The sequence below is a fragment of the Phalacrocorax carbo genome, assembly GCF_963921805.1.
Source record: "Phalacrocorax carbo chromosome W unlocalized genomic scaffold, bPhaCar2.1 SUPER_W_unloc_4, whole genome shotgun sequence".
In the NCBI taxonomy this organism is placed as follows: domain Eukaryota; kingdom Metazoa; phylum Chordata; class Aves; order Suliformes; family Phalacrocoracidae; genus Phalacrocorax; species Phalacrocorax carbo.
In genome coordinates, this window is record NW_026990255.1 from 721,837 (window position 1) to 735,515 (window position 13,679).

At 44.7% G+C, this 13,679-nt stretch overlaps 1 protein-coding gene across 2 annotated transcripts in view; it reads left to right on the top strand.

The window, feature by feature from the left end:
- The first annotated feature begins 267 nt into the window (after window positions 1–267).
- Window positions 268–13,679, top strand: part of LOC135310880 (mitogen-activated protein kinase kinase kinase 1-like) — a 104,374-nt gene continuing 90,962 nt past the window's right edge. Inside the window, exon 1 of one of the 2 annotated variants that reach the window (XM_064439971.1) lies at window positions 268–386. In XM_064439971.1, the coding sequence (XP_064296041.1) occupies window positions 361–386 (26 nt within the window). In that variant the 5' untranslated portion in view covers window positions 268–360. The remainder of the gene's footprint in view (window positions 387–13,679) is intronic. The other variant, XM_064439972.1, reaches the window with a different exon arrangement.

Here is a 13,679-nt window from a genome sequence, read left to right on the forward strand (position 1 = left end):
TATCCTCAGGTAGTAATGCGAAGGCGGCTACTGCCACCACCATGAACCTGAAGGGCGGCGTGGGCGCGGGGAGCGTCGCTGGGAGCGGGCGGTGGCAGCGGTGGCTGCCGGGAACAGCGCTCTGACTGGAGACGGAAGCAGTTGCGTAAAGTGCGGAGCTGGATTGGCCACCTGAGGCGGCCCACTTCCTCCTCGTTCCCCTCCTCTTTGCCAGAGCCTCCCGAGACGCTGCTGCTGTACTATCTGCCCGGGCCGCGCTTCAGCCCCGCCAGCCCTGCTGCTTCCCCCAGCCGCTGCGCCGAGCTCCTGGAGCCGCTGCCGGCGGAGAGCCTGGTGGGGGCCGGCCCTGTCGTGGAGCGGATGATGGAGCCGTGCCCCTCCGCGAGGTGAGAGGGGGCGGGCTGGGGGAACAGACAGTGGAGGCAGCGGAATTGTTCCCGCGGGGAGGGCTGGCTCGGGCGCTCTATCGCCGCCTGGCTGGGAGCGGATGCAGGGGCGGCGGGAACTGCCCGCGGAGTGCAAGGCTGGGGCGCGGCGGGCAATCGTTGCGGTGCGGGGCCCAGCAGCCGGCGCTGGAGGAGCGGGTCGGGGTGGCGCGTCCCTGCGCCATGGGTGATTAGTTGCGCGGGAGCCGAGCCGTGGGTGTGTGGGTGCTTCTGTATTTAATTTCTGACGGAGTCTTAAAAGGCTTTGAAGTTTGAGTTTGTGGTGGTGGGGACCGGGGTCGGATGTGGCAGCTTTTGGATCCCGGTGCGAGTGGAGCCCGTTAACTCTTCTGCAGCTCTGTCGCCTCGGTGCCAGAGCAGGGCGCGAGGGTGCGGCGTGGTTTAAGTGGCAGCTGTGCTTCTGCTTCGGGTGCTCACCAGACCGCTTTCTGCACTTCCCTAGCAGTTTGTTGCACAGAACTTTATTTTTTTTTTTTTTTAAAAAAAGGACTTCTGAAGTCTATTTCTAACTTGCAGTATTGTGGTATTGCAGAACTGATTTATTTGATTCTTAGTAAGGGAGCGGGGAGGGGGGGAAGGAAGGCTTTCAAACATAAAAGTCCTTTCTCTTTTTTCAGAGAGAAAGTAATTTTGTAGTGGTTCCGTCTAGGTGGTACACTTGAGTGGTTTAATTTAGTACCCATGTGTTTGTAGTCCTTGTTTACCTTCTGTGTGTTTTTTATCAGCCTAGCTTGAGGCTTTATAGAACTGCCTGCGCTATGCCTATTTAATATGTGTAGAAGTGTTGAGAGCAAAAGCAAACGTGTCCATGGTGAAGTGAATTAAGTACTCCAGATCTGAGCATATTTCAGCTTTAATATGCATTTGCTAGGTCTAACTGGTGTGTGTGGGGAAGGCACTGCAGTAGTCATGGTGCAATTTTGATGTGAAGTTGATAATTCTATATGGATTTCTTATAAGGTTTTATATGATATGGACTGTGTAGTATAAGGACTTAGTATTAATGTCAAAAGACTTATTTTAGTGCCACCTTACAGTTTGTCTGGCTAATTACTTAAACATAAGAAATATAGTTCCATTTTGAACAGATGGCTTGTGTATTCTTTTTAGTTGTGTTTTATGGCAGTTAAACCTCAAAGATATTCTTAAAAGGTTGATTTATCTTGGGACTACTGTAATAAAAACTGATTCCTAGACCAGTGTCCTGTTTATATGAATATTCAGCAATTCTGATGGATTTTGGCCTATTTCTAGGGCAATGTAAAAATACTTGATATGGTGTGGTCCTAACATAAAAGAAATGCCTCTGTACTTAAAGAAGGATTAGTGGGAAATCTTAAGCGTTTCAGGAGGGCAAAAATAACGTATGAATTCTAGCAAGTATCTTGGGCTTTTTTTAATGACTCTTAGCACCATCTTTGTCTTGAGACAGGAATTTATAATGTACTGTATCATAATACAATTGTATCCAGTTTCATGGCTTTCAAGGAAAATAAAGTGTCAGAACACGTTTAAAACAACTTAGTCTCCTGGTGATAGTAAGTGGGAGTTAGGCTTGATATTAGAGGTTCAGGGAGGTCAATATATGTTGCATTGACGCTGAAACATTGAGTCCATCCTTGCAAGTCAGTCCCACAGCAATCATGACAGACCAGCTGTGGATTTCTTTCTTTTCACATGGACAGTTTTTGCTTACTTTTAAGGGCCTGCATTTGGATAAGTCAGTGTCTTGAGTGCATGTATGAGTTAAAATCCTTCTCCCCAAATGCTCTCTCGCATTTGACTAGGGATGTTAACAAATCATAGAAAATGCTAAATGTCAAGTGCTTTTCTCTTTAGTATTTTAGTGAGTTTACTTTTCAACTATATTCATGATAAATTTAAATAAATGGCAGCATTAATAGTGATTTTTCTTCAGAAATATCCTATAAATGTTCATGTAGAGTATCTCAGTAAATCTGTATGTTGTGTTACCAGTAAATATGTTAGACAAAGTAGTACTTTGTCAGGTCATATCAAGCATTTAAAACATCTCTCTGCCCTTATTGTGATATTAACTTGCTGTAGCTAGAGGAGGGAGATTAATTTGTATGTGAGTAGTAGTTAGTGTATTACACATTAAATTTATGCGTGCAGCTGTTGCCCAGGCATTTAAGAGGTGAACTGAAGGGTATAATCAAAATAATATATTATGTGGAGGGTTTATATTCTGTTTTTTAAATACAGTAGTGTCGTGGTTCAGCCCCAGTCAGCAACTAAACACCATGCAGCTGCTTGCTCACTCCCCCCACCCCTGTGGGACGGGGGAGAGAATCGGAAAAGCAAAAGAACAAAAAAACCTTGTGGGTTGAGATAAGAACAGTTTAATAATTAGAATAAAATAATGATTACAATAATAATGGTAATATAATAAAAAGGAAAAGGGAAAAAACCCAAACACAAATGATACAACTGCTCACCACCTGCTGACTGACGCTGCCGGTCCCCAAGCCGTGATTGCTGCCTCCCTCCCCTGGCCAGCCCCTCCCAGTTAACATACTGGGCACGACATTACATGATATTGAATATCCCTTTGGCCAGTTTGAATCTGCTCTCTTAGCTGTGCCCCCTCCCCCCGGCTTCTTGTGCACCTGGCAGAGCATGGGAAGCTAGAAAAGTCCTTGACTAGTACAAGCACTACCCAGCAACAACTAAGACATCTGAGTGTTATCAACCTTGTTTTCATACTAAGTCCAAAGCACAGCACTATACCAGCTGCAGTGAAGAAAATTAACTCTATCCCAGCTACAACCATGACAAGTAGTTATACTTTCCTGTAAGGATATACTGTTAAAAGATGCTGTGCTTGCTCCAAAGTCATCCTATGAGTCTCTGGTATTACAGTCACTTTCTTTTTAAATAGATTTTCTGTTTATGCTCTAAGACCTGCATGAGCCTCAGAATGAAGTTGAGAAGCAAAACTGACTCTGCTGTTGAGTCTTAAATGGAAACATTGCCTTTTTTCTTTAATCTGTCAAGCTTTCTGTTTGTTAGGGTATTAGAACAAATAAAACATTCACAGCTTTTAGTGAAAATATGCTATCTTTTTATATCACTGTAGGAAGAGGGAGTTGTTTTACTAGGAAATGCAGCTTCAAGACAATGTACTTCAGACCTTTTATCCTATGTCTATACTGACAGTATATTGAATAGGTTTATAGAAAAAGATCCTAACAGTGAGTTCAGTGATACTTGTAGTATGTTTTCTTGTAACTTGAGTTATAACTTCCGATTTAGGGCAAATCCATGTAGGCAAAATGCACCTCCTTCTCTGTGACCTTAATGTTATCTTAAAATGTTCAAACCCTTTAAGTGATGTTTATTTGTGTCTCAAACTGGTGTTGGTGACTTATTACATCCCCGAGTACAGGATTAGTTACACTGGTATAACTCTGTTTTTATAAAGATGAAAAACGGGGAATGCTGCAATTAGTCTCCTATTAGTCTGCATACAGTAACCATGTACCGTGTGACTTGGGTGAAAACTAAGTGTTTGAATTTGAAAATGCATATGCTAGCTATAGTGGACTTGTTGGATAGTTCAGCTGCAAGACAACCTTTGTAGACATTTATGCTGTATTTTCTGCAATTGCTGTTTGCATTGATGCCTGCTAGAGATACCAAAGACACACTATGAAACTGAAGTTTTGATTATATGTACAAGTGTACTATTAAAAACTTGTCAGTTTTAGCTCTGCTTATCAATTTGTAGTGCCTCTGGTGACTTTCAAAGGAGAGCATGAATGTATTAACAGAGCACTGGACTGGGCAATGGAGTGGGAACAGAGAGAGAACAAGTACAGTGAAAGCACAGAGTGGCCAAGGTTTGATGTGCTTTTTTTTTTTTAATTGAAATTATAATGTTCTCAGTTCATGTTGTCAGAATGTAGCTAAGGTAAAAAAAAAATATAGCTTGTTTACCTTGGCTAAGAATAGCTAAGGTAAAATATAATTTCATGTTTTAACCAAGTCCATAATGCTGGATATTTTTCACCATCTGCTTAAATAAGCCACTAAATTCTCTGCTTCCAGTTTAAGCTGAATATCACTGTAAGAAAAGTTTCACCTCCTACCTCTTCTGTGATCTGTGGTTTGAGAGTGTTTTTGGAAGAGGGTCACCATCTACTGTGTCTGATTTTTATCACTGTTAGTTATTGCAGGTGGTAGGGTTCTACTTAAATGGCTTGATCTGGTATGGCAGTTTCTTTGTTCCTATGCAAAGTAACTAATCTGGAGCTTTCTGTCTCATTGGATTTAGTGGTACTAAAGGTTCAGTCTTCACTGTCATTCAGTGGAGTCTAGGTACTGCTCAGTGCCATAGTTGTGTGTAGACATGTGCAATTGTGCCTTACCCAAAGCTCAAACATGTAGAGTACAAGATACTTTTGAAGATAAGTTTTTCCCTCTGTATGATGGATTTGAACTTCATGAGACCTTTTACTGTGCTAATGCATTTGTTATTGTTTGAAGTTGGAGTAAAGGTAATGGTGCAGCTGTGCAAAAGTTTATCCCAGTGCAGGAGAGGATGAGGTGGGAGTGGAAACAAGTGGCCTGGGGGTGGGGTGACTGTGGGAATGTTTCTGTTGGCTTTTACTGGCTTCCAGTATTGGTGAAACTTGGCTTAAGCTTGTATAAAATAGAAATTATGTGTTGTCATGTAGCTGTTCTTTAAAAAAAAAACAACTTGTAAAGCTAGCTTTAGCAGCAATGGTGATAAGAGTTCTGGAGTTTCTAATGCTAATCTGTGTTCTTGGCAGATTCTCTGTGAAGACCCAAGGGTTGTCTTATACTTTTTATCTGCTCTGCTCTCACTTAAAACTCTAGAATTACAGCTCATTCTTTTGCTCAAGGCAAAGAGGACAGGAAGACTTTAGGAGGGCTTCATTACTTGTCTCTAGCTGACTAGGAGAATGTGGTTAAGTGGAAAGTTGCTTCCCTCCATTTTGATCTTTACCTAGAGGCTGTGTGTGTTACCTGTAGGACAATTCTGATTTCCTGTCTCTCCACCCTGCAGAACTGAAGAATCTTGCTTGATGGTGAATAGTCTTGATCATTTCTTTTTCCTATAAGATAGGTTTGTGGGTTTGGGTTGTGTGTGTTTCAGGGCTTTTTGTGGGTTTGGTTTTTTTAGAAGATCAGTTTTGTTGGATCTTGATTGATAAAAACCAAGCAGCTCTATTTACTTGATATTTAAGAATCACTTGAAATTGGGAGTTTTTTACCTTCTCTCTGGAAACTGATTAAATACTTCTCAAATTATCTTAATAAAAGCTGATACAGCCATCACTCCCTCTTAATTTCACTCAGAAATGTCCAATTTTTTGAGAGTGCTCAGTATCTGATGACTAAGGATTTGAAGGTGTTTGTAAAGGTTTTTTTCTTTAAACTTAAAATTTGTCACTGAATATTGCGGTTTCTCTGCTATGAGATGAAACGGGAATTCAAGTCAGTCTACCCCTGTTTCATACTGTCTCAGTATATTTCTTTTGTATCCCTGAAGTGCAAACTATTCTCATAATTCATGGAAATCTTACATAATACTGTTTGTACTCATCTCTCTTGTCCTAATATTAGAATTTGTAGTGGAATGGATACTAATATACCTATTACACCAGGTGATTTCAATTCTCCCCTAGTATTTATCAATAGATTTCACAGTATTTATTGCTGACATACTGCTGTTGATACTGCACCTCTTTGTAACTTAACCAGGGTTACTGTGGAAGGTGGGAGTAGAGTGCTGGAGAAATGGGTTCTGTCTGCTAGACCATGCTGACATATGACCATATCTGATATTCTGTTTTCTGAGCTCTTTTCTATTCTCCTCTTCAGCATCCTGTCATCTTGCTTTTGAGCAAACTGAGTTTTTGCTCAGCTGTCAGCAATGATGATCAGGTTCTTTTGTGAGCTGGTACTTAACCCTCAAAGGTATGCAACTAATACTCTTCATTTTGACCCAATGTCATGGTTGCAGCTGGGATAGAGTTCATCATCTTCACTCTAGCTGGTATAGTGCTGTGCTTTGAAATTAGCATGGAAAAAAAATGTTGAGATAACACACAGATGTTTTGGGCTGTTGCTGGGTAGCGCTTGTACTAGTCAAGGACATTTCTAGCTTCCCATGCTCTGCCGGGTGCACAAGAAGCCGGGAGGGGAGGGGGCACAGCTAAGAGAGCGGATTCAAACTGACCAAAGGGATATTCCATATCATGTAACGTCATGCCCAGTATGTTAACTGGGAGGAGCTGGCCGGGGGGAGGGAGGAAGCAATCGCGGCTCGGGGACGGGCAGCGTTGGTTGGCGGGTGGTGAGCGGTTGTATCGTTCGTGTTTCTGTGTTTTTTTCCCTGTTTTCCCTTTCCCTTCCTTTCCCCTTTTATTATATTAACATTATTGTCATTATTACCATAATAATTTATCATTATTATTATTGTAATTCTTAAACTGTGCTTATCTCAACCCACAAGTTCTTTTGCTCGTCCGATTCTTTTCCCCATCCCACGGGGGGGGGGGGGGAGTGAGTGAGCGGCTGCGTGGTGTTCAGTTGCCAGCTGAGGCTGAACCATGACAGTCTATTTTGACGCCCAACCTGGGGCACGAAGCGTTTGAGATAACAACAGTTGCTGTTCACAGCATTGATTCATCTGCTCTCAGTATTAGTTTGTCCAGTCTTTACCATGCCGATTGTAAAGTACATGTTAAAAACTGCTGTTAGTTTTTGCAGTTTGCTGTGCTCTGCAGTGATTAGAGATGTTTTGCCTAGGAGATATGTTATTAAAACACTGGCCTTGACCATTATCGGTTATTTAGGTCTTGCATGGAAGCCGTTACTGTACTTAAGCTACCACCTCATGGAAGTAATTAGCAATTATACCTCCTCCTCTGAGAGGTTTTTTTATGGAGGAAATACAGAATGGTACCTTAGCTACCTTCTTATATAGTGTCTCCTCCTTCATTACAACAACTTTTCAGCATCTTGAACATCCTTTGCTAGTCAAGATATATCTGTTGGTATTGCTTTGGCAGACAGTGTCAGTTCTGTCTAAGGTTAATAAGCAAGTTAAGAATACAATCCAAAGATCTGTCCCAAGGCTCGATAGCTATGTGTGGCAGGGTATGTGGGATAGTATGGGCAAATGCCTAAGATGGTGGGCACCCCCAGTGTATTGGGACTTCACCCCTGAACAAGTGCAGAATCCTGAAAAGCTAGTAGAATATTTGGAGGAAGTATGTTGTCAACCAGGCACTCCCAGAGAGATACAAATCACTGCAATGTGCTGGGACCTGGCTCATGCCTATTGAGCCGTATTTAACACTATTCAGTATCTCCAAGGGGAAGAGAAGGTCTCTGGATCTAAAAAGACAAAGACACGGAAAGCAACGAGTACTGCGGCCACTCAAACCCTCATGACAGATGCTGCAGCTACTCCAACCCCAGTGACGAGCACTGCAGCCACTCAAACCCTCACGACAGATACTGCAGCTATTCCAACCCCAGTGCCAAGCGTTGCAGCTAAACCAGAGGACCAACCTGTGCCAGTATCAGTCGCCCCTATATGCAAGAAGAAATCATGGAAGAGAAGGTCAACTCGTTTAGAAAGAGATTATGAGGAACCAGAGCCATCAGGAGAAGAGGAGGAGGAAGAGGAAGAATGTGTACAAAAAAAGGAAACTACCCGATCCCTATCCACGAGTGAGTTGTGGGATATACGGAAAGATTTCGGGCATCATTCAGGTGAGCACGTTATCACCTGGCTGCTCAGATGCTGGGATAATGGGGCCAGTAGTCTGGAATTAGAGGGGAAGGAAGCCAAACAACTGGGATCCCTTTCTAGGGAAGGGGGGCATTGATAAAGCGATTGGAACAGGGGCACAAGCCCTCAGCCTTTGGAGGCGGCTCCTGTCCGCAGTGAGAGAAAGTTACCCCTTCAAAGAAGATATTGTATTTCGCCTAGGAAAATGGATGACCATGGAGAAAGGCATCCAGTACCTGAGGGAACTAGCCATGCTTGAGGTGATTTATGGTGACCTGGACGATCAACGGTCCTCTAAAGATCCAGATGAAGCTGAGTGCACACGAACCATGTGGCGGAAGTTTGTACAGAGTGCGCCATCCTCGTATGCAAACTCATTGGCAGTGATGTCCTGGAAAGATGACGAGACACCAACGGTGACGGAGTTGATTGATAAACTCCGGGAATATGGAGCAAATCTCTCTTCCTTGCTCGTCTCTGCTGTGGAGAAACTGTCCCGAGAGGTCCAGCAACTCAAAGAAGATAGGTCCTACTCCCCACCAGTATGGACCAGTATCTCAGCCAATAGGAGTAAGCATCCATTTGTTCTAGAGAAGGGATACACATGACAGGGCACCCTACCTGGGTGACCACGGAGAGGACTTGAAGTGGGGTGGAAAACCTACCTCAGCCCTAGAGGAATGGGTACGTGAGCTGCAAGGGAGAACAATCACTCAGGCGAGTTTTTCCAGGAGAGCTGCTGCTCCAGTTGCCAGTAAGCAGTTCCCCAGACAGAGGAGCAGAAGTACAGATTTTCTGTCTGATTTTAATATAGACACTTGTGATTCATATTTACAGGAAGTGATTGATGAATACTATGATCAGGACTAGAGGGGCCCTGCCTCCAGCCAGGTGGAGGAAAGGGATAACTTGGTTTACTGGACTGTGTGGATCCGATGGCCTGGCATGTCTGACCCACAGGAGTATAAAGCTTTAGTGGACACCAGTGCACAGTGCACCTTAATGCCATCAAACTATATAGGGGCAGAACCCATTAGCACTGCTGGAGTGACAGGGGGATCGCAAGAGCTAACTGTATTGGAGGCTGAAGTGAGACTAACTGGCAATGAGTGGCAGAAGCACCCCATTGTGACTGGCCCCGAGGCTCCGTGCATCCTTGGCATAGACTACCTCAGGAGAGGGTATTTCAAGGACCCAAAAGGGTACAGGTGGGCTTTTGGTGTAGCTGCCTTGGAGACGGAGGAAACGAAACAGCTGTCTACCTTGCCTGGCCTCTCGAAGGACCCTTCTTGTTGTGGGGTTGCTGAGGGTCAAAGACCAACTGGTGCCAATTTCCACCACAACAGTGCACCGGCAGCAATATCGCACCAACCGAGACTCTCTGATTCCCATCCATGGGCTCATTGGTTGACTGGAGAGCCAAGGAGTGATCAGTAAAACCCACTCACCCTTTAACAGTCCTATATGGTCAGTGTGGAAGTGTAATGGAGAGTGGAGGCTAACAGTAGACTATCGTGGCGTGAACGAGGTCACGCTGCCACTGAGTGCTGCTGTGCCAGACATGCTAGAACTTGAATACGAGCTGGAGTCAAAGGTGTCCAAGTGGTATGCCACAATTGATATTGCTCATGCGTTCTCCTCAATCCCTCTGGCAGCAGAGTGCATGCCACAGTTTGCTTTCACATGGAGGGGTGTCCAGTACACCTGGAATCGACTGCCCCAGGGGTGGAAACACAGTCCTACCATTTGCCATGGACTGATTCGGACTGTACTGGAACAGGGAGAAGCTCCAGAACACCTACAGTACATGGATGACATCATCGTGTGGGGCAACACAGCAGAAGAAGTATTTGAGAATGGAGAGAAAATAGTTGAAATCCTCCTGAAAGCTGGTTTTGCCATAAAACAAAGTAAGGTGAAGGGACCTGCACGAGAAATCCAGTTCTTAGGAATCAAATGGCAAGATGGTCGTCATCAGATCCCAACGGATGTGATCAACAAAATAGCAGCCATGTCTCCACCAACTAGCAAAAAGGAAACACAAGCTTTCTTGGGCATTGTGGGTTTTTAGAGAATGCATATTCCAGATCAGAGTCTGATCGTAAGCCCTCTCTATCAAGTGACCCGGAAGAAGACTGATTTCAAATGGGGCCCTGAGCAACAACAAGCCTTTGAACAGATTAAACAGGAAATAGTCCATGCAGTAGGCCTTGGGCCAGTCCAGGAAGGACAAGGTGTAAAAAATGTGCTCTACACTGCAGCCAGGGAGAATGGCCCTACCTGGAGCCTCTGGCAGAAGGCACCAGGGGAGACCCGAGGTCGACCCCTAGGGTTTTGGAGTCGGGGATACAGAGGGTCTGAAAACCGCTACACTCCAACTGAAAAAGAGATATTGGCAGCATATGAAGGGGTTCGATCTGCTTCAGAAGTGGTTGGTACTGAAGCACAGTTGCTCCTGGCACCCCGGCTGCCAGTGCTGGGCTGGATGTTCAAAGGAAACGTCCCCTCTACACACCATGCAACTGATGCTACGTGGAGTAAATGGGTTGCACTGATCGCCCAGGGGGCTCGAGTACAAAACCCCAGTCGCCCAGGAATCTTGGAAGTGATTATGGACTGGCCAGAAGGCAAAGATTTTGGATTATCACCAGAGGAGGAGGTGACATGTATTGAAGAAGCCCCACTGTATAACAAACTGCCAGAAGATGAGAAGCAATATGCCCTGTTCACTGATGGGTCCTGTCGCCTTGTGGGAAAGCACCGGAGATGGAAGGCTGCTGTATGGAGTCCTATAGAACAAGTAGCAGAAACTGCTGAAGGAGAAGGTGAATCGAGCCAGTTTGCAGAGGTAAAGGCCATCCAGCTGGCCTTAGAGATTGCTGAACGGGAAAAGTGGCCAGTGCTTTATCTCTATACTGACTCCTGGATGGTGGCAAATGCCCTGTGGGGCTGGCTGCAGCAGTGGAAGCAAAGCAACTGGCAGCACAGAGGCAGACCCATCTGGGCTGCCACACTGTGGCAAGATATTGCTGCCCGGGTACAGAACCTGGTTGTAAAGGTACGTCATGTGGATGCTCACATCCCCAAGAGCCGGGCCACTGAAGAACATCAGAACAACCCGCAGGTAGATCAGGCTGCCAAGACTGAAGTGGCTGAGGTGGATCTGGACTGGCAACATAAGGGTGAACTATTTCTAGCTCGGTGGGCCCATGACACCTCAGGCCATCAAGAGAGAGATGCAACATACAGGTGGGCTCGTGATCGAGGGGTGGACTTGACCATGGATGTTATTGCGCAGGTTATCCACGAATGTGGAATGTGTGCTGCAATCAAGCAAGCTAAGCTGTTAAAGCCTCTGTGGTATGGGGGACAATGGCTGAAGTATAAGTATGGGGAGGCCTGGCAAATTGACTATATCACACTCCCACAGACCCGCCAAGGCAAGCGCCATGTGCTTACAATGGTGGAAGCAACCACCGGCTGGCTGGAAACATATCGCGTGCCCCGTGCCACTGCCCGGAACACTATCCTGGGTCTCGAAAAACAAGTCCTGTGGCGACATGGCACCCCAGAGAGAATTGAGTCAGAGAACGGGACTTATTTCTGAAACAACCTCATAGACACCTGGGCCAAGGAGCATTGTCTTGAGTGGGTGTATCACATCCCCTATCATGCACCAGCCTCTGGGAAAATCGAAAGATACAATGGACTATTAAAGACTACACTGAGAGCAATGGGGGGTGGAACATTTAAACACTGGGATACACGTTTAGCAAAGGCCACCTGGTTAGTCAACATGAGGGGATCTGCTAGGTGAGCTGGCCCTGCCCAATCAGAATCCTTACGTACTGTGGAAGGGGATAGAGTCCCTGTAGTGCACATAAAAAATATGTTGGGCCTAACAGTCTGGGTTCTTCCTGCCTCAGGCAAAGGCCAACCCACTCGTGGGATTGCGCTTGCTCGAGGACCTGGGTGCACTTGGTGGGTGATGCGGGAGGATGGAGGAGTCCGATGTGTGCCTCAGGGGGATTTGATTTTGGGTGAAGACAGCCAATGAACTGAATAATATGTTGTTAATCGCTATATAATGTTGTATGTCATTACTACTATGGTTGCTATATGCCATATCAATGGAATGTTGTCATGGTGCGAATCTCCCAATTAATAATAATTGCAAATGAACTTTCAATTGTATCAAGGAAAGTGCAGCAGTGAGAGAACAAGAACTACCAGTGCAGTGGTGATAGAAGGAGGACTGACTTCAGCATGCAACAATCTGACACCACACACAGCACCTCTCTGAAAGACTTACAATAGATGGAACCCGAAGTCATGGACTAAATGAACTCAATGGACATTTCACAGGCATTTTACAGGGGTGGTCCCTAGACTAGGGGGATGATAAATGAAAATCTGTATATCCTGTTAAAGGATGAGAAGGTGGGTAGTGATTATTGAAATTGTACTGAATAGTATAGGACCTGAGCATGATGTCAATGATCTGGAATAAGGGGTGGATACTGTCATGGTTGTAGCTGGGATAGAGTTCATTTTCTTCACTCTAGCTGGTATAGTGCTGTGCTTTGAAATTAGCATGGAAAAAAAAATGTTGAGATAACACACAGATGTTTTGGGCTGTTGCTGGGTAGCGCTTGTACTAGTCAAGGACATTTCTAGCTTCCCATGCTCTGCCAGGTGCACAAGAAGCTGGGAGGGGAGGGGGCACAGCTAAGAGAGCCGATTCAAACTGACCAAAGGGATATTCCATATAATGTAATGTCATGCCCGGTATGTTAACCGAGAGGAGCTGGCTGGGGGGAGAGAGGCAGCAATCGCAGCTCGGGGACGGGCAGCGTCAGTCGGCAGGTGATGAGCTGTTGTATCGTTCGTGTTTCTGTGGGTTTTTTTCCTTTTTTTCTTTCCCTTCCTTTTCCATTTTATAATATTAACATTATCATCTTTATTAACATAATCATTATTATAATTATTATTTTATTGTTATTCTTAAACTGTGCTTATCTCAACCCACAAGTTCTTTTGTTCGTCCAATTCTCTTCCCCATCCCACAGGGGTGGGGGGGGGAGTGAGCGAGCAGCTGTGTGGTGTTTAGTTGCCAGCTGAGGCTGAACTACGACGCACATGGATATGCATTTCATTTCTCTAGTTATTTCTGTTCAATACCCTCTTACAAGCATGATTGTCAAAAAAATCCTCAAAATGTATCTTCAGAATTTTTCCTTTCAGATGCTGAAAGGGCTTGGTGTTGAAGGAAAAAGTATAATTTGTGATAATACCAATTTGAGAAACAGTTTTGTTTTTTAAACAAATCAGTGTTACTTCCCATTCTACTACCAATAAATGCCTGCAGAATTTTATTTTTGTAATCCTTTGTGTTCCTTAAAAAAATTGACAAAGCTTAGTGCATAATAAGGTTTCCCAAT